General features: G+C 37.7%; 1 protein-coding gene across 1 annotated transcript; it reads right to left on the bottom strand.

Moving 5' to 3' along the window:
* Positions 1-1,302: 1,302 nt before the first annotated feature.
* LOC139442959 (uncharacterized) lies at positions 1,303-18,195 on the bottom strand. Its single transcript, XM_071223883.1, has 16 exons — positions 18,157-18,195; positions 16,624-16,705; positions 14,125-14,880; positions 13,588-13,726; positions 13,079-13,215; positions 11,822-12,194; positions 10,586-10,654; positions 10,282-10,335; positions 9,815-9,999; positions 7,987-8,266; positions 7,375-7,475; positions 6,949-6,998; positions 5,419-5,512; positions 3,662-3,726; positions 3,160-3,240; positions 1,303-1,883 (listed from the first exon to the last, which is right to left on the bottom strand). Exons 2-16 carry the CDS (start codon positions 16,678-16,680, stop codon positions 1,712-1,714), a joined length of 2,613 nt encoding a protein of 870 aa, XP_071079984.1. The 5' UTR covers positions 16,681-16,705; positions 18,157-18,195; the 3' UTR covers positions 1,303-1,711.
* Between the last annotated feature and the right edge of the window lie 3,712 nt (positions 18,196-21,907).

The following is a 21,907-nucleotide window of genomic DNA, read 5'->3' as shown; positions in this document are numbered from 1 at the left end:
CGATGGGACATGAGTGATAACATAGTCAAAAATCTCTTAAAATTAGAAATATTGCCCCATAGCATTCATATTCTGCTCTCAACTTAGAAATGGGACTTACTATCAGTAGTCAAAACAAAATCTTAAGATTCCATTATTTGTCGAGTTTATAGGCGTTATCCCATTTCTGGTCGAGGGGACTTGAGTTATAATATAGTCAAAAATCTCTTAAAATTAGAAATATTGACCGATAGCATTCATATTCTGCTCTCAACTTAGAAATGGGACTTACTATCAGTAGTCAAAAAAACATCTTAAGATTCCATTATTTGTCGAGTTTATAGGCATTATCCCATTTCTGGTCGAGGGGACATGAGTGATAACATAGTCAAAAATCTCTTAAAATTAGAAATATTGCCCCATAGCATTCATATTCTGCTCTCAAGTAACAAATGGTATATACTAAAAGTAGTCAAAACAAAATCTCCAGATTCCATTATATGTCAAGTTTATAGGCGTTATCCCATTTCTGGTCGAGGGGACATGAGTAATGATATGGTCAAAAATCTCTTAAAATTAGAAATATTGTCCCATAGCATTCATATTCTGCTCTCAAGTAACAAATGGTATATACTATAAGTAGTCAAAACAAAATCTTAAGATTCCATTATATGTCAAGTTTATAGGCATTATCCCATTTCTGGTCGATGGGACATGAGTGATAACATAGTCAAAAATCTCTTAAAATTAGAAATATTGTCCCATAGCATTCATATTCTGCTCTCAAGTAACAAATGGTATATGCTATAAGTAGTCAAAACAAAATCTCCAGATTCCATTATATGTCAAGTTTATAGGCGTTATTCCATTTCTGGTCGAGGGGACATGAGTAATAATATAGTCAAAAATCTCTTAAAATTAGAAATATTGACCCCTAGCATTCATATTCTGCTCTCAACTTAGAAATGGGACTTACTATCAGTAGTCAAAACAAAATCTTCAGATTCCATTATTTGTCGAGTTTATAGGTGTTATCCCATTTATGGTCGATGGGACATGAGTGATAACATAGTCAAAAATCTCTTAAAATTAGAAATATTGACCCATAGCATTCATATTCTGCTCTCAACTTAGAAATGGGACTTACTATCAGTAGTCAAAACAAAATCTTCAGATTCCATTATTTGTCGAGTTTATAGGTGTTATCCCATTTATGGTCGATGGGACATGAGTGATAACATAGTCAAAAATCTCTTAAAATTAGAAATATTGACCCATAGCATTCATATTCTGCTCTCAACTTAGAAATGGGATTTACTGTCAGTTGCCAAAAGAAGAGCCTAAGTCAGAAGGAATGGGTGCATAGTCAGAAAGAAATGCGAACTTTTAGTGTAAGCATAGAGTTCGCGATAATTTTTGTCATTAAACAATATATCACATGACTAACCATGAGTCCAGGCAGTCATGTGGGTACTCAGTACCCACCCGACCCAGGTACCCGAGTTACCCGTTGCAGCCCTAATAAATTCCCACATTGTCATACAAAGAAATACTAATGTTACAAAATGACATGTCACTGTGGTTCATGTACATCAAATTACTTTTCTTGTAAAGATAATATATGTTGGTGTTGATATCAGTGTGCAAGCACAATCATCACAACACATCCAGCAAGTCAGTCATCCTGTATAACAGTGGCATTTTAATCCTCCCTCTGTGAACCAAGCCATCATTATTCGTCATCCACAGTGATGTGGACACCCCTCCCTGGAACTTGACTGGCATCAAATTCTGTTGATTTACATTCATAGTTGACTTCTTCATAGGGTTTATTCAGCACATCCATCAGAATATGAATTATAGCTTCCTTTACCCCAACATACATCAGGTAATCTGTGGCAGCTCTGAAGTGTGAAAAAACATATGTTTATGTAAAAACAATTGACTAAGCACTGCAGCTCACAAAGACATCAACACATGTAGGCAACAGTTTGAAATATCAACAAAGCCAGTCATCTAACAGGATTTGTTGTAAGCATTGTCATTCATTCATTTTCAAAGAACTATTTAAAGAAAACGCAATGAATATATCCAGAAATTGCAGCCTTACTGAAATATTTGGTTAACACGTGACATCATTGGAACAAGTATGTGATGTTTCAGTGTCATTGTTTATGTGGTTTCTAAGGAGAAGAGAGACATCAGAAAGGGGCTTCGCACATTGTACCCATGTGGGGAATCGAATCCGGGTCTTCAGCTTGATGGGTGAATGCTTAACCAGTAGGCTGCCCTAGGAGAAGATGTTTACTCAGATGACAGATAACCAGTCCATGACATTAACTGGGTACAATGACAGGCAAAAATATTTGACCATTTCATACTGACTTTTGTTATTTGAACATGACAGTCACTGGAACTGTGTACCCCATGAGCAACATTCTATTCTTTTACCTGTCAGTGCCAATTTACTGTTAAGTGTTGGCTTCCATTTTTTCTTTGCTAATCACCTATCAGCACCAATTATCAGTTGGCTTCCCCTATCAGCACCAATTATCAGTTGGCTTCCCCTATCAGCACCAATTATCAGTTGGCTTCCCCTATCAGCACCAATTATCAGTTGGCTTCCCCTATCAGCACCAATTATCAGTTGGCTACCCTTGTTACGTTACCACTTTTGTTATCTTATTACTTTTGTTGTTCTAACAGGTAGATACATACATACATACATAAATTCTCTTCCTCATGTGTATTGTTGAAAGACATTATAACATTACATATTATGACAGTTTATGTTCCTTATCAATACCTTAATAAGGTTTTTGGAGAGTAAAAGAAAAAAAGCTGATCACCTCCATTAACTATAGGAAGATTGTCTGCCCTGAGAGCAGGAACATTAGGGTTTGATCTCCGGCTGCGTCATACCAAAAGACGTTAAAAGATTGCTAACGCAAATTGTGTAACCTTTAATACAGTTTGCTGACTCTGACCCAACTAGTGCTTGTTTTAGCCCCTTATTGTCGAGCACCAGACAGGGTAGGAACAAGTACAACCTTTTATCGTCTTTTGGTATGACGTGGCTGAGGGTCGAACCCACGACCCTCTTCTCTCCAGGTGGATGCTCTATCCACTAGACCACGGTGGCGTAAATCATGTGTTTTTTCAACATAAAGGTATTCTTACATCATGTGCTTTTGCGTTAAAAGTTCCAGCTTCTTTTCAACCTTGCACTTGAACAGTCGCATACTCCCCGAGTATATCCTCCTGTATCAACAAAGAAATCCATCATTTCATCATAGTCAACTGTTGGGTAAGTACCCAATGGGACAGAACATAGGTCCATAACAACATATGCTAACCTAATTTATCTGATGGTCAGGTTCGATGACTTGGTTTATTACATGTCAAGTGGAAGTGTCTATATGTCAGTGTGTCTGGCAGTTAACTACCTGCATTGTTGCTTATTTGATGGCAATATGAAATTACATGACATTCCATTAATGAAAACGAAAGCCAATCCTACAATACATTTTTAGTAAATGCAAATAAATGTAACATTAAGCCAATCATGGTATCTATCTCATTCCTCTGGTATAACCTCAAAACTTAAATATAATGTATGTTATCAGGAATTATTTGAAACAACCTGTTTCACAAAGTGTCACAAAATATTAATATTTAATACCATGTATCTTTCAGTCTTGTAAATGTCAAAGCTGATATCAAGTACTGAAGCATTTTTTGCTGCATCTGAAACAATAATAAAAGTATGCAAAATATATAGGGAATACACGTCTTGTTATGTAATGAAGTAAGTAGTTAAGCAAATATAAGCAGATATAGCAACTTTAATAACATTTTGTTTTAGTTAAAAGCACAAGTTAATTTGGAACGTGTTTAAATTGTACTTGTGACAACAGGGGCACCGCAATGTCCTCATGACTTACCACCATGCACTTTCAGATAAAAATACTGTGTGTGGGAATAAAAGTGGAAAAAACATTTTCATAAACATAAAAAAATAAAAGCAACAAATCCCTTTCTATTATCATGTGAAATTTCTGCTTAAAGGGAAGTCTTTTTACGAGTTTCACCATATCACAAGCATGTTTTTATGAACAACTGTCAATACAGGGTGTTCAAAGAAAGGTGATGGTGTCGTTTCCCACTTATGACACCAATCACAAACACATGCAAGACTCGTGACACCTAAATAAATATGGGAACATATGGTACAAGTAAAAAAAAAAGAATTGCATGAGACATCATTTTGGTCATTAATGCATTAAAGTTGGAAATGGCTTCCACATGTCTACCATGAAATGTTTTGAAAGCTTGCTGAGGCTTTGAATATTGTAGCCTTGATCAAACAAGTTTGAAGCAAGAGTTGTATGGCACTCTTTGAAAAACTTTGTAGAAAGAGCACGCTCAATTGTACCTTAAAAGGCTGTAGCTGTTTGAAAATTGTCAGACATAAAAGCATAGTCGAGTACTAGAAAGTTGACGTCATCCTATTTGTTCTAGTCTTGTGTATACTTTACTGTCACTCTGAATCCTTATGCATAGACCAAAATATAAAACAGATGTACTAGTCACTTTTATTTCCAGTTCAGTGGAAGGGTACGGCTACTTACATTATTGAACAATTTCAGATCATTGATATACAAGAATCTAAAGTCAAAATTCTTGACTGAATTCCTGTGTTTTTTATTTTGCCAATCCGAGCAGGAGTTCTGATTCATATGCATAAAGAAACAGATGGGCAAGGACCTGAGCACATGGCTACTACAGGAACAGATCCAACAAGAAGGTCCAATTATTCCAATTAACCTAGTAATTGCATGAACTAAACTATCTAAATAAAAATGGTACAGACGTTACTAGAAGTCAGACAAAACATATACTTAATGCAGTATGCAGTATGACTTCCATGCTCTCACACTGGTTGATTACTTCCTTCTATGTCTACAGTGTTATTTATAGGAAAACAATTCTTATTATGCCACAGTTTCCAAACCTGAATGTACTAAAGTACCTATAATGAATTATTCACTCTTAAAACTATCTGACAGGTTATCTCAATGCATTGTCATAGTATCTTCTTACCTACATGAAATGTCATGTTATTGTAGGTTACCAAGTCTCATTTGGTGATGGAAGTAGTAATGCTTTCTCAGTAGGTGTAACCAAAAACCTTCAGGTGGGTATTTGTTCAATAATCTGTGCACTGTTCTCAACAGAATACAATGACAGATTGAACCCATTTTTATACATCAAAAGAATGGACAGCTTGACTGATGTATCATGTACACAATCCTTAAAGCATGGTCTTGCATTGAAATAGCTCACAAATTTTCATGTAACGTTTTCATGAGCAATGATTGGAAGGATGTTTGTTAAAAATATATATGAGGCAACTGTCACATTTGAGAAGGTACATACATATTGAGACAGATATCCCTCTACAAAATTGACTCTTCGGTCTGGTGTTGGGAAGCCGCTGACAAACTCATCATGCCTTTGAAGTTGTTCCTCACTGAAAAACATATCTAAAATGAGTGTTTGTTGTTCAGTGCCCCACTCAGCAATATCAATACTATATTGTGTCTCAACAAGACAAAATAGTGTTTTGATATTATGAGCAAAGTTCTCACAGTCATAATGTATGATGTCATAAATTCATCCAGGGTCACAGAGATTTACCACCTGATCCATTAAGTCTCTGGTGTGACAAGCATAGGTTGCTAGGGACTATTTCTAACACAATATCCATTAAGTATCCTGGTGTGACAAGCATAGGTTGCTAGGGACTAGTTCTAACACAGTATCCATTAAGTCTCCTGGTGTGACAAGCATAGGTTGCTAGGGACTAGTTCTAACACAATATCCATTAAGTATCCTGGTGTGACAAGCATAGGATGCTAGGGACTAGTTCTAACACAGTATCCATTAAGTCTCCTGGTGTGACAAGCATAGGTTGCTAGGGACTAGTTCTAACCCAGCATCCATTAAGTATCCTGGTGTGACAAGCATAGGTTGCTAGGGACTAGTTCTAACCCAGCATCCATTATGTATCCTGGTGTGACAAGCATAGGTTGCTAGGGACTAGTTCTAACCCAGCATCCATTAAGTATCCTGGTGTGACAAGCATAGGTTGCTAGGGACTAGTTCTAACACACGATCCATTAAGTATCATGGTGTGACAAGCATAGGTTGCTAGGGACTAGTTCTAACACAGTATCCATTAAGTCTCCTGGTGTGACAAGCATAGGTTGCTAGGGACTAGTTCTAACACAGTATCCATTAAGTCTCCTGGTGTGACAAGCATAGGTTGCTAGGGACTAGTTCTAACACAGTATCCATTAAGTCTCCTGGTGTGACAAGCATAGGTTGCTAGGGACTAGTTCTAACACAGTATCCATTAAGTCTCCTGGTGTGACAAGCATAGGTTGCTAGGGACTAGTTCTAACACACGATCCATTAAGTATCCTGGCGTGACAAGCATAGGTTGCTAGGGACTAGTTCTAACACAGTATCCATTAAGTCTCCTGGTGTGACAAGCATAGGTTGCTAGGGACTAGTTCTAACACAGTATCCATTAAGTCTCCTGGTGTGACAAGCATAGGTTGCTAGGGACTAGTTCTAACACAGCATCCATTGAGTCTCCAAGTGTGACAAGCATAGGTTGCTAGGGACTAGTTCTAACACAGTATCCATTGAGTCTCCTGGTTTGATAAGCATAGGTTGCTAGGGACTAGTTCTAACACAGTATCCATTCAGGACTTCAATTAGTGCTTCGTGTTTTAATGGTACTTCAATAATTCATTGTTTTAGCTTGTTTCGTTTTGGTAAAACCCACAAACACAGGTTAGGAGTAAATCAAACACTATGAGAAAGCAACTGGAATAAAAACCCAGTTATTACTATATCTGGATTGAAAGTCATTCCAAGTTATCTGCCAACAAAACTCACGGTGCATCTCTTGCAGCAATTCTCTGCAGGTGTGCCACTACATTTTCTTTCTGTATAAATTTTAGTAAAGAGAAACATCATTAACACAAGTTTAAGAAAACATCTTACTGAGAGTGAATAATACCTTCTTATCAGGTATCTAATCGCAGCAACTGACATGTGCCTCTTACAATTGTTAAGCTAAACTTTCAAATAATGTATTGTGAAATATGAAGGCACCATGGCAAAAACATTTATGAAGGTAATACAAGAGTACTGTTTACTCAGATAGAATTTTTAGAATTTTTTTTATTAAAACAAAAGTACATCTGAAATCATCTTTGGTTAATATTTCATACTGAAAACATTAATGGATCTATCATTAAGCAACTGACACAATAATAAGGAAATGTCTTGTTGTTGGTGTTGCAATGGGTTTAGACATGCCTTGTGTTCCCATACAGCAGTGTTGATTGGATACTTTGAATCTGAATCTGATTCATCTTCTGTGTCCATTTTGGTGTCATTAGCTGCTTCCGTCTCTTTCTCTTAAAATGAAACATGATTGTATGTGAGATGTGGAACCAGTATGCGTAATCCTTGTACAAGTAACAAGCATATGAATGAACACAAGAATGTTTTTTCTGTGTATGATAAGTATGAAATGGTTAATGTCAGAAGTATAATTATATTAGCTCTCTATCCTTAATTTCCAATGAGTCTGTGAATATATGAAATGTTCAGTACCAATATATTAATATACTGATATCTCTGTGGTCAGAGATGTCATAAATTTATATCTGATAATAGGTACATGCCACGGTCTCAATGTGACGATCCAAGAGTAATTTAGTTCTTAACTTAAAGAACATGCACATGCTGGCACTTGCACAATGCTAAGCATTATTGGGCTTTGTTTCAGCGTGAAGACAGAGTCAACTGTTTTGAGTAATATGTAATGTTATAGGTATATATTGCAAAAACCTACACAAGTTCTGAATGCTTTGACATGGTGACCTGCCATAATTATTTGAACTGTACCATCAATAAAGCACAAACCTCCTTCTGTGGACATTGGTATGAGCGTCACATAATGCAGCTCCCACAAGTGGCCTATGCTTAGTACTGGCATGTCTCCTCGGTATTCAGCTGGACGAATGAATGTAGGCTCATTTGCAATTGTTGTAATGATCCTGATGGTCACCTTATAGAGGTCAGCTGTTGCCTGCAGAATGATGTTGTCTCCCCATTCCCCCAACATCTTCATCTTGATGATATAGTCTCTGAATGTTGGATAATGGTTTTTATCCACGAAGTCCTTAAACAGACGCCGCTTGCCCTAAAACATGTTCAGTTAGTGTGAGACTGAGAAATGTTACTGTTCTTCTTTCTTCTTATACTACATGTAATACACATAAAATGAAAAAACAAAAAACAAAAAAAAAACATGACTCAATGTTGTGTTGTATAGTCATCTAAGTTCAAAGCTAAAATGGTACAAAATCTCTACAAGTGACAAACCTCACATTGTCAGAAGATACCATTTTGCATGACCCCCATGGGGACGTATTGGTACTTGCATCTTTATGTTAAATGCAACATGCATAGATAATGAATTGAAATTGTGCAATTCATCAGGTTCCATGAATTTGGTCAAGTGTTTTTATGTTTGCCCAAAACTGGAAAAAGTGAAAATTCAAGATGAGCTAATGAAAAAACAGATTTCACTGGCTTGCTGTATAAGTGCATTTACCTTAAATGCAAAGTTTAGTCCCATTTCACCTCATCCCAATCTATATGCCTTTCAAAATTTACTTGAACCTATTCATTGGGGTAAACATAAAGTATCAGAAATTATTCATACAGCCGAACTGAATATAAAGTCAGTGGTTTATACTGTAACCTAAAAGAGCCAATTTGCATAATGATTTTAGACTTGCTCATTTAGAAATGTGTATACAGCCTTTCTGTACAAAATTTCAGCCATCACATTTTTTAAATGCCTTTTAAGGTCCTGATAACACTTTATGAGGTCAAAAGTAAAACAAATTTCATAATGTAATATAAATCAGCTGCGGAAGTATGAAACCTATTAGAACTGTAGCTAACATGTACATATGTGGCAGATAAAAGTGAATATTCAGCTTATTTTACACACCTTATCTGACAACTGTCATGCAATTTTGAAACTTAAATTCTCAATATTAAGAGGTGTCTCATAATATATCCAAAACATTTGAAAGTAATATACCCTACTAAACAGGCTGACCTGAGGGATGTTTCCTTCATTGGGACAACCATTCGTTTATCTTGTTTTAAATAAAGAAGTTTAATCAATGTCAAGGGCATCACCAACAGAGCCCCATGACTCTCTAGCTCACATAACGTAAGAAGAATTAATGAAAGTATATTTGATGGAAAGGTTGAGAGCAAATTGTCATTGACATATTTAACATAAGATCCAAAATATGTGAGTACTTTTCAGAGACAATAATAACTAATACCATTTAGGCAAACCTTTGCTGCATAAGCTTTGAGGTTTCGTCCTGTAAGCCAAAATTTCAGTAACACAAAAAAAGATATGTGGAATTCATTACTGGATAAAAATTGAAATTCACCAAATCAAATGTACTGCCGTTATTGTAAAAAACATTCTTACTGCATATCAATGTTCATAATAACAAATATAAACTTTTTTAATCCATTGAGGTGTAAAAATCTGAACAAACTTGTATGCCAGATTTTCAGCTGGTCCACTGATTTCTAAGAATAACATGATTCCAAACAAATAGGACATGGCTTCAGCCCAATTAGGCTTTCACATTTTATTCACTATATCAAATTCCTACCCTAAGAAAATTGAAAGTATGCATTATTGTTTACTTACCTGTACATATTGCACAACCTTTTCTCGCAGATGTTTATGGCTGATTATGTCAATGTCATGTATTTGAAGCTGTTGAGCCAATGCAATAAACATGCAGTTACCAGCCCCTTCATTGTCCACAATGTCAAGGTCATAGAATGAGGCCTCCATCTCCAGTTCTTTCATAGTTGGAGTCTTCTTGTGTCCTGCATAGACACATTATATAAGTCACACAAATTGACCTGTAATATATCTCTTAGTATATTGTTTTTATGGAAACAACTGTAATGTTCTGCAATACATGTACTGATGTAGTATTTTTCAGCTGAGACAATGAGCCATTTCAGATGTGCATGATATACAAGAAGACATATGAGCAACTGACACAACATCATATGGAGAATTTGTGTACTCCTTCCAACAGATATAATTATGCATCTAGGATTGATCAGTCTTGTTGATCGTACCCATCTGTATTCAGATATTACCTTTTGTTACTGCATTGTCTCTCCTCTTGGTTTGAGCCTGTTGTTCTCCCTTTCCTTAAAAGTATAAACATACATCACCAAGTGCAAGCATATACCTTCAGGATAAAGTTATGCTTTACATTCATTTTATTTTGAAAACATTTATTCCGTTGAAGTGTTCAATATGTGTAAATGTACTCTGAAAGGTGGAAAATTTGTACAAGTATTGATTACCCTTCTTATTGTGCATGCATGCATGCAAGTATTCATGCATATGCCTAATGTTTTCCAGAAGATTCCTATGAGGTGTCTCAAATTGTAATACCTTTTTCATCCTGTGTTTTTCCCTTTTTGAGTGGCTTTCTACCCTCTTCTCTTGCATCTGGCAGAGCATCTGTTAGAAAAATATATGAAAATTATCACATTTATCCCTTCTTCTGCACATACCAACATATCACAGAGCGACCAATTTAACTGGTTAAGGAACTGAACTGAACTGAAAATCAACAAATGCTTCAACCATTGACTGCAGTTTGATTCCAGACCCTTGATCAGTTGTGTTTTGTATACCACCTAACCTCCTGTGTCAATGTTAGCTTTCGTTCCAAGAAGACAAACCAATGAATGTCCCTTGTAAGTAATGTATAATATCACAGGAAGTATCATATACCACATTAATCCTAAGATTTGAGTACAAATGACAAAACAATTAATGACTACACCAAATTATTTCAATACCTTGCAAAGTCGTGAATTAGTAATGGCATGTAATTACATTTGCTATGATCCATATAATACTTTCAAAATTCTGAACCATAATTCCACAACAGCAAAAACATTAATTGACATATGTTCCTGATTTTAATTATGATACTGTTCCTTCTCTTTTAATTAACACTGCAGTATTAGCAACATCCACACTGTCTGGGTACCATGTCATAGAATAAACCAAGCTACCCAATCACCTGGTCAAATTAGTCACCTCAAGCATGTATTGCTGGAGACCTTTTTCAACCTGAAGTAGCAACATGAGTTGTATCATCTTTGATAACTGTTCTGCTTAGCTGTCCAACTTGGTATTTTCTTAGAAATGCAAAATATAAAAGTCTACCAAAGAAACTGAATAGCAGAATAACAGAACCTGCCTGATGTGTATATAAAGTTTCATGAAGAAATACGCAATGGTTTATGAATTGTGCTCTGGAAACAAACCCCACCCTCATTTGAACCAACTTGTTGCCATGAAAATGCAAATGAAATATTATAAACATTCCAGCATGGGAAAAGGCACCAATTGTGAGGGTCCATGAAGAAATATTGAATGCTCTTGATACAAAATGTGACAGATGGACACACTGATCTCGTTTCTGTATCTCGAACTGCACTTACTTTGGGTGGAGGAAATGATCAAAACAGCAAATACATTACAAACATCATGTCTTTGCAGTCCATCAAGATAGATGATGTCATCTATTCTGTAAGAACTATTTCATTTAAAATACATTATTAAACATACTTGCTAATTACATACTATTCATAAACTACTACTGGAAATATGTACCTTCATATATCCTCATTCTTCTCCTCTTCTCTTCTTTTCTTGTCTGAGAAGTAATGTCACACACCTGCTCCCACTGTACATGCTTGTTCGGATAGACAACCTTGAATTGGGAGTTCTGGGAATCTATTTCGACAATAGTTCCTTCCTTGCATTTTTTCATCCCTTTTTTGGGCCCACCTCGTTTGACTCTGGTATCTTTTCCATGAACCCTCACCAGAACTTCATCCCCTATCTTGTACACTGATGTGTCCTTGTTTTTGTGGTGTTTTTTTATCATTTCTGATGATTTGGTCAGTGACGCCTGCAGCACAGTTTTCCTGAGGTTTGTGATTGCTTCTATTCTCTCATTAATGCCATGTTCGTCTCCAGTATCCTAAAGAATAATAAAGTATTACATTTACCATGTTTTTATATCCACATATCTAACATAAACGTCAAATAATATCACTTCCACTTCACATGTAGTTTTACCTAAACATATCATTACTTCTAATATCTTGCAATTGAAATAGTTCTATGTACATGTCTCTACTTGTCACATCTACTGTCATTATTGCACAGGTTTACAGGACCCGATGACAGTTATTATCCCCTGCACCTACAAATTTGTCTTTTTATTTTGTATAAAGTTTTGAAATTTTGACTTAGTCTCTGAACTGAATGGAAGCAGTGGGGTTTACCAGAGCAGAACCCGAAAACTGTTCAAGATATCTTCATGAAACTTTGTACAATATAAGTCTATGGCTATTATAGAGTCTTTTTTCTTTAAAAAACTTCAAAATATGATTTATTTTCTTATTCTAATTAAATGACACACCAGTAGACACTGCAACAAAATCCATAAAAGCATTCATTGTAGATGTATTAGAAATTCACCAGGTTTTGAGGTGTCAGCATGCTTACAACTTTTGTACCTTATCTGTACCATGTACCTTACTCTGGTAACTACTTGTACCTATAAAGGGCTGCAACAATACCTGCCTGAAAACAATGCTCTACAATACCATGCATGATATCTAAATATTCTTAGCTTACACAAACTTGAAGATGATTATAACCTTTGTTTAGATGTACAAAGTTTATGGAGATGTTATATTAGCTCTTGTATTCAACCTCTTCTACAAGGAGGTGAGACAAACTGATAATTTACAATGTCACATTTGATTGCACATATCATTGTATTTAAAACTAGACAATGGGCGGGGTATATAGATGAGTTTGTCTCTTGTTATGCGTAATGACATAAATCCTCCATACCTCATCACTCTCTGCAGATAGTTCGCACAGCTCATCTTCTTCAGAGCAAGAGTATGCATCAACTGTACTCCCAGCTCTCAACAAATTCTTGAAGTGTACTGGAGGGCAGCCCAACATGGCCTTGTATGGTGAACAACCTGTTAACATAGGAATTACGTTTAAATACAAGCCTGTGTTTCTCATGTCTTCTTCAACAATAAATGTCACAACTGCACTGTGGCAATATTGATATTTCCAGAGTTCTATAAATTTGCAGTAGCCTGAAGGGTGCAGGCAACTATATTTTGGTCAATACCTGGTCAACTATGAAACTGTTGTACCTTCTGTAATGAGCCATCATCATTTAACTGTGTCAAAATGGTTATTTGTTGGTCAGTGCGTAAAATAAATTCAATGTCACACATCCACATTTACCATGCTTACAGTCTGAAAAGTATAGCTTACATTATGTGCTTCACACTTTGTGACATATGCCCGCATTAAATTAAAGCTATATATTCAAACTTTACCAAGTGCAGAATGAATGCTTTCATTGTGTATTCTAGCATATGCTCGCAATTTTTCCACCCAGTTGAAGCTTTCTCCATCACCATGTTTGCTGTGATCAAATTCCAGATGGCTTTTCCAATCCCGGTGTGATCGTTCACTCTGAAATAAATTAACATCTAAATAGTAAACAGATTAGGCAGGCACAAAAAGTGTGCACAAGTGTAATACCATGTATATGAAATATATGAAATATATAACAAAAACAGTTTCCATAATCATAAGAAGTCTCTTCTAAAAGCTGGGTCCACTGAATGATTCCATCAATATCATAAGCATGTGTTATGAATCAACATAAAATAGTGATAGTAGAAGGTGTTCACGAAGGTTAGTGTATCCTGCCCCACCGGTGTCATCTGTCACACACATGCAAGTGTGGCTCTGCCCTAAAGATGACATGTTCCAAATAACATCAACATTAATGTTCTTACTATTAAGTATCTACATCTATTACCTCAACGTTTATAGTGTGCATGTTTTGATTGAAATTTGTCACCCACCTTTCCCTGAGATTGGGGATGGTGAGCCCGACTTCGGACAATCTTCGTTCCCATTTCAATGCAGAGTTGGTTGACTGCTCCCTTAAACTCAGAGCCTTGATCGCACTGTAAGATTCTTGGATTTCCCCATCCATACTCAAAGTAGATTTTGTGGAGTTCCAATGCCACTGAACTGGCTCTTTTGTTGGAAAGAGGCCGAAGCCACAAGAATCTTGTGAAAACATCAATAACAGACAAGATGTAAATGAATGTTTCACCATCATTTTCTGCAGGCATTCCAGTTAGTTCCACAAGGTCAACCTGATGTCGCCCCATTGGTGTTCTTGAGATCACCGGTTTTAGTTTGGCAGCATTAACAAATTTAGGATGTAACAGTTGCCTGTCATCTTGCCTGTCTATAAAGTCTTGTATGGCTTCCTGAGAAATGCCAGCATAATACTGGTTTATCAATGTTCTTATTTTCTTTGCTCCAGAACCCCGCAACTCATTGTAAAATTTGCAGATGACATTATCAAGTTCTGACTTTGATATCACTATTTTTCTGTCCCCATCAATAATCTCCAGTCTATATTCTCCTTGGACAGGGTTGTGAATTTCTGTCAAAGATAAATTGAACTTCCGTATTTTCTGGCAGACATGGTAAAACTTGACAGTCTTGCTATCCTTGGGAATGTCACCTCCTTCAAGTTTTAATCTAAGGCAGTCGTAATTCTCCTTTGAAATCACACCAATACTTCTTTTTCTTGAACATTTTACCTGAAATGCATTAAAAGCAAACCTATTACATCATGTTCAACTGTATGACATACATGATGTCCATAATCATATTTACCAGGCTTTTCTTTCCTATTACTAAATTTATTGACTATGTGCATTAGTCATCCTACAAAAACACATTACCAAAGATACAGAAACTCACCCTCATTGGGCAATGTACATGTCACATGTTAGGCTGAGCCAGAGAAGAGAAATAGTACATGATTTGTTCAAAACACATACTGTAATTCCCAATAAGTACTCGAGTGTTCATTGAAATTTTGTGATAACATTCTTCTACATGTCCTCATATTTGGTTGCTGATGCTGACAAAAGAATGATGACTAACAATCTATTTTCCACAATCATATTTCTAGGATTTAAGGAAAATTTAAATAAACAGACACTCAGAACTATTTCTTTCTTATTGATTGTGAATGTGGTACTTGGTGCTAGTCTTAAAATAAACTGCACATAGAGTAACTGTTTTCATAATGACTGCCATATCAGCCTTTCAAATCACAAGATTCACTGAAATGTGTTCATATTGTAATATATATGGTAAATAAAGCCAAAGACAATCAGGCAATGTAAACACGTAACCCTTAATTCTATGCAGTATTTCAGTTTTTCAGAATACCAGGTTATCCTAATGATTGTAAAGAAAGAAAGGAAAACCTTCCCATAATCACATCTTGGAAAAGAACTTTTCAAAATGTTTACTACTTGCAGAAATGGCCCCTATTTTAGTGTCAAGTATTCATACTTAAAACACTAGATTATGATATACAGAACTGTAATGGAATGTCATGCTCACTATAAAAAGTACACATCATAGGCTCATGGTAATGGGAAAATCATAAAAATTAACAAGTTATTTAGCATATGTTGTAGAAGTAGAAGGACCCTCAATATACAAGAACAGATTGTCATGCAGGGAAATGTCTGAGTAGGGAAATGTCTGAGTAGGGAAATGTCAGTGTTGGGAACTGTCTGTGTGGGGAAATGTCCATGTGGTTTGTAGCTAATTACATGCAGAATGCGTTATATAGATCAGTAGCAGACACACAGCCTAACCCCAGGGTGAGCTAATGATTATCTTATAAGATTCCTCTTTAGTTTGTGTCTTGTTTTGGGTGTACATACTCACAGTATGGTATAATGGACAGATTGTCACACCATGAAAGTTATCACCACATCATACAAAGGCTAAGCAATATTACTTCAGAAAAATAGATGAACATGAGATGTATGAGTACCTGTTCTGTTCTAATGATTATTGAACATACAAATTATACCATTCTTAACAAACATATCAAGATGTCATCATGACACAATAGTTCAGCTATTGCCGAATTTTAAATATTGCTGTGTGCGAAGTAGTTACATGAAACAATTAAGTTATCACTTTTCTTCAGACTAAGAAATAAAGGCCCGGTTCCACCATGCACTTTGCATGACTTGTTTTAGTTACATTGCATGTCAGTTCTAATAATATTGAACTTACAAACTGGTGGGAACTGAAGTAAATAATGTACTGACAGTAATCTTTACAAGGCCTTACAAAATGGAAAGGAATATATTTTATTCTGGACCTACAAATCCTATCTTACAATAATGACCAAAACATTAGATATCTAATGTAAGTAGAACTTGTAAACATAAGTACCTAATCAAATTAACTTTGATCTAAACATAGAGTTAAAAAAAGTAACATATACATATCATAGTGTTGGTACTTACTCTTGCCATTGGTTGGGATGTACTGGACTGTGTCTGTTTCCTCAAATCATCTGACATTCTGACAGATATTCAGGAATCTCATCTGCAAACAAATGATACTACATGAAACTAGTTTTCCTAAATTGTTGACAATTGTTGAATATGTGTGCTTTGTGTTTTTTGCCCAGACCCAGGGAGAACATTTGTAATGTGATCGCCATTTATCAGTTTCTGGGGTCCCCATCCTGCCATTGTCTCTGGCAGTACCTCTCTTCAGTGTGGAAATATCAGTATGAAGTATACAAGTCTTATGAATATTGGTTTTTACAATCTGCCAGCTCTCTGTATTAATGAGGTAGAGGACATTAATTATCAACCTTAGGTATGGGTAATTTAAAATGGGATTGAGGTTAGGACCATATTTAGATGAGACCCTCACCCCCCATGTGAGAGCACCATACAAACATAAAGGGGTGGAAATATACAGGTATCTGTGTGAGAAGGAGGTAGAGGACCTTAATTATCAACCTGGTTAGGACCATATTTAGATGAGACCCTCCCCCCCACCCCCACCCCCCACCCACCCCCAACCACACACACACATTTTATGTGCATTAATTATGTCCCCAATATATACAGATTGCATTTTCATTGACATTTATAACATATAACAAATGAAATATTTAACCTTTTTATTGAAAATAATACAGAACAATGTCATTTATGTTGTACGTAGACACTCCCCCAAATATACTTGTGATAAAGTTTGGTGACCCCCTACATGTTGTCATTAAAATGGCCCTCCCCAACCCGTTCCATTATTTGCTGTGTAATTTCTTTATGATCACCCCCCAATAAATATATAAATTACCAGTCCTTATGATATTCTACAATATTCTGCAATGGCATGCAAGATATAAAGTCGTGTTTTTAATTACATTTTTAAATCTAAATATATTTGAACCAAGTCTGTCAGGATTTGACAAAATTGGTAAATAGTGAAAAGGATGTAACTTTTTCATGTGTCATATTCACAAATGCATTTATAATGGCATTTATTTATTTTTCAAATTTAAAGTTTATTTCTATTTCTACATTTACCCTGTAGTTTTGAATATAAGAATTTAGAGAAACCACACGAAATAAGGCATAATATATTCATGTAAAGATAAAAAGATACTTTCCACAATAATTAACATGAAAAAGTTATTTCATAATTTCTAGTTCTGAGTGAGTAATTAGCATGTAATGTTATACTTAATGTTAACTGCCTAACAATTAAGTTCTCTTCTAGGAAGTCATTCTTGGTGCACACACTTAGCATACTACTACACAATGTGTTTCATCCAATACTGACAGAACATAATAGCACAGGAAACAGGTATTCCATGTTGGGTATCAAGCAGGCTATGCTGGTCATGTAACTTTATTTCTGTAACTGTCTTTCCTGTAACATTTTTTCCTACAATCAGGGTAAGATCTAATAATACCTCAACTGACAAATACAGGTAGTGATAGGGTGGGGGGTGTACATGAAGGACGAAATCAGACTACCAGTTGTTGGACTTTCATTTTGTGGAAGACTCAGTGGGTTACATCGCTGACTCTGTGCTTGCGATAAGGTGGCTCACTCTGGGTGTAATACTCTGCAAAATTTTTCAAAAGAATACATGCATAAAAGATGTACATGCACAATTAATAAAAAATCAATCTGTCGGAGAAATTGGGACAAAGAAACATCATACACAAGAGAATTGACCCCCCCCTCTGTCTAAACCAGTGGATGGATTGTAAAAGAGTAGGGGATCCATTCTAATATGTGGTTGATGTCAGCCTCTGCTACACTGCCAACTTTGATATTAATAGAGCCAAGGTTCAACCACACAGATAAAGCAAATGGAGCATGTCTTTCAGATATAAAGGTTGCTCTATCCTCATATACAGTTTAATAAAGTATAGTTTAACCTGAACCATTATAAGGCACAAGGACAATTGTGTTTAATATCCATTCAGTCTGCAGTAAATCCATAATCAAACACAGAAATAACTAACATTAAAAATTTTAGTTTTAATATTAATCACATCACATGGAGAACTAAACATAGACATGTACAATAACTGTCCAGCTTGATGCTGCCCATTTTTTTTCTCTCGCCCATTTTTTCTGACATGGGAGAGAGAGTGAATGAAATTTTTCAGCCTAGATGGGGTTTTGCATGGTCAAAGGGATCAGGAGGGGCCTATGCAACAGCCCATGACTGCCTGGGGGGTCCAGGGAGGGACCACCCCATCATTGTAGACTTAAGACTTTCAGCAGCTTTAAGGGCTCCTATAGCTGCCCTTAAACCTGCTGAAAGTCTTAAGTCTACACAAGCTCTTTAAAAAAAGACAGAGAGCAAAAGAAGGTGGATTTGATTTTTGACCAGTTTCCTAGGTTGCCTTGGGCTGTTTGAAGCTCACCTGGCAAGCTGGAAGAACCTCTGAGGTGCACACTGACTGTCGCCTTGACGCGTCGAGGAAGCCGCCCATTTTTTCTGAAATGGGAGAGAGAGTGAATGAAATTTTTCAGTCTAGATGGGGTTTTGCATGGTCAAAGGGATCAGGAGGGGCCTATGCAACAGCCCATGACTGCCAGGGGGGTCCAGGAAGGGGCCACCCCATCATTGTAGACTTAAGACTTTCAGCAGCTTTAAGGGCTCCTATAGCTGCCCTTAAACCTGCTGAAAGTCTTAAGTCTACACAAGCTCTTTAAAAAAAGACAGAGAGCAAAAGAAGGTGGATTTGATTTTTGACCAGTTTCCTAGGTTGCCTTGGGCTGTTTGAAGCTCACCTGGCAAGCTGGAAGAACCTCTGAGGTGCCCACTGGCTGTTGCCTTGACGCGTCGAGGAAGCCGCCCATTTTTTCTGAAATGGGAGAGAGAGTGAATGAAATTTTTCAGTCTAGATGGGGTTTTGCATGGTCAAAGGGATCAGGAGGGGCCTATGCAACAGCCCATGACTGCCAGGGGGGTCCAGGAAGGGGCCACCCCATCATTGTAGACTTAAGACTTTCAGCAGCTTTAAGGGCTCCTATAGCTGCCCTTAAACCTGCTGAAAGTCTTAAGTCTACACAAGCTCTTTAAAAAAAGACAGAGAGCAAAAGAAGGTGGATTTGATTTTTGACCAGTTTCCTAGGTTGCCTTGGGCTGTTTGAAGCTCACCTGGCAAGCTGGAAGAACCTCTGAGGTGCCCACTGGCTGTTGCCTTGACGCGTCGAGGAAGCCGCCCATTCTTTCTGAAATGGGAGAGAGAGTGAATGAAATTTTTCAGCCAAGATGGGGTTTTGCATGGTCAAAGGGATCAGGAGGGGCCTATGCAACAGCCCATGACTGCCAGGGGGGTCCAGGAAGGGACCACCCCATCATTGTAGACTTAAGACTTTCAGCAGCTTTAAGGGCTCCTATAGCTGCCCTTAAACCTGCTGAAAGTCTTAAGTCTACACAAGCTCTTTAAAAAAAGACAGAGAGCAAAAGAAGGTGGATTTGATTTTTGACCAGTTTCCTAGGGTGCCTTGGGCTGTTTGAAGCTCACCTGGCAAGCTGGAAGAACCTCTGAGGTGTACACTGGCTGTTGCCTTGACGCGTCGAGGAAGCCGCCCATTTTTTCTGAAATGGGAGAGAGAGTGAATGAAATTTTTCAGCCAAGATGGGGTTTTGCATGGTCAAAGGGATCAGGAGGGGCCTATGCAACAGCCCATGACTGCCTGGGGGGTCCAGGAAGGGACCACCCCATCATTGTAGACTTAAGACTTTCAGCAGCTTTAAGGGCTCCTATAGCTGCCCTTAAACCTGCTGAAAGTCTTAAGTCTACACAAGCTCTTTAAAAAAAGACAGAGAGAAAAAGAAGGTGGATTTGATTTTTGACCAGTTTCCTAGGGTGCCTTGGGCTGTTTGAAGCTCACCTGGCAAGCTGGAAGAACCTCTGAGGTGTACACTGGCTGTTGCCTTGACGCGTCGAGGAAGCCGCCCATTTTTTCTGAAATGGGAGAGAGAGTGAATGAAATTTTTCAGCCAAGATGGGGTTTTGCATGGTCAAAGGGATCAGGAGGGGCCTATGCAACAGCCCATGACTGCCAGGGGGGTCCAGGAAGGGACCACCCCATCATTGTAGACTTAAGACTTTCAGCAGCTTTAAGGGCTCCTATAGCTGCCCTTAAACCTGCTGAAAGTCTTAAGTCTACACAAGCTCTTTAAAAAAAGACAGAGAGCAAAAGAAGGTGGATTTGATTTTTGACCAGTTTCCTAGGGTGCCTTGGGCTGTTTGAAGCTCACCTGGCAAGCTGGAAGAACCTCTGAGGTGCACACTGACTGTCGCCTTGACGCGTCGAGGAAGCCGCCCATTTTTTCTGAAATGGGAGAGAGAGTGAATGAAATTTTTCAGTCTAGATGGGGTTTTGCATGGTCAAAGGGATCAGGAGGGGCCTATGCAACAGCCCATGACTGCCTGGGGGGTCCAGGAAGGGACCACCCCATCATTGTAGACTTAAGACTTTCAGCAGCTTTAAGGGCTCCTATAGCTGCCCTTAAACCTGCTGAAAGTCTTAAGTCTACACAAGCTCTTTAAAAAAAGACAGAGAGCAAAAGAAGGTGGATTTGATTTTTGACCAGTTTCCTAGGTTGCCTTGGGCTGTTTGAAGCTCACCTGGCAAGCTGGAAGAACCTCTGAGGTGCACACTGGCTGTTGCCTTGACGCGTCGAGGAAGCCGCCCATTTTTTCTGAAATGGGAGAGAGAGTGAATGAAATTTTTCAGCCAAGATGGGGTTTTGCATGGTCAAAGGGATCAGGAGGGGCCTATGCAACAGCCCATGACTGCCTGGGGGGTCCAGGAAGGGGCCACCCCATCATTGTAGACTTAAGACTTTCAGCAGCTTTAAGGGCTCCTATAGCTGCCCTTAAACCTGCTGAAAGTCTTAAGTCTACACAAGCTCTTTAAAAAAAGACAGAGAGAAAAAGAAGGTGGATTTGATTTTTGACCAGTTTCCTAGGGTGCCTTGGGCTGTTTGAAGCTCACCTGGCAAGCTGGAAGAACCTCTGAGGTGTACACTGGCTGTTGCCTTGACGCGTCGAGGAAGCCGCCCATTTTTTCTGAAATGGGAGAGAGAGTGAATGAAATTTTTCAGCCAAGATGGGGTTTTGCATGGTCAAAGGGATCAGGAGGGGCCTATGCAACAGCCCATGACTGCCAGGGGGGTCCAGGAAGGGACCACCCCATCATTGTAGACTTAAGACTTTCAGCAGCTTTAAGGGCTCCTATAGCTGCCCTTAA

Source organism: Haliotis cracherodii, unplaced genomic scaffold (genome assembly GCF_022045235.1).
Source record: "Haliotis cracherodii isolate W230 unplaced genomic scaffold, xgHalCrac1.p SCAF_5, whole genome shotgun sequence".
NCBI lineage: Eukaryota > Metazoa > Mollusca > Gastropoda > Lepetellida > Haliotidae > Haliotis > Haliotis cracherodii.
This window is presented reverse-complemented; position numbering and strand designations above follow the sequence as displayed.

Excerpts from the sequence above, each read along its gene's own strand:
- LOC139442959 (XM_071223883.1), bottom strand. The coding sequence starts at position 16,680 with ATGTCAGATGATTTGAGGAAACAGACACAGTCCAGTACATCCCAACCA. Across the intron at positions 14,881-16,623 it reads CATCCCAACCAATGGCAAGA|GTAAAATGTTCAAGAAAAAG; the intron begins GTAAGTACCAAC and ends AATGCATTTCAG. Across the intron at positions 1,884-3,159 it reads TTAACGCAAAAGCACATGAT|AGCTGCCACAGATTACCTGA; the intron begins GTAAGAATACCT and ends TTCACACTTCAG.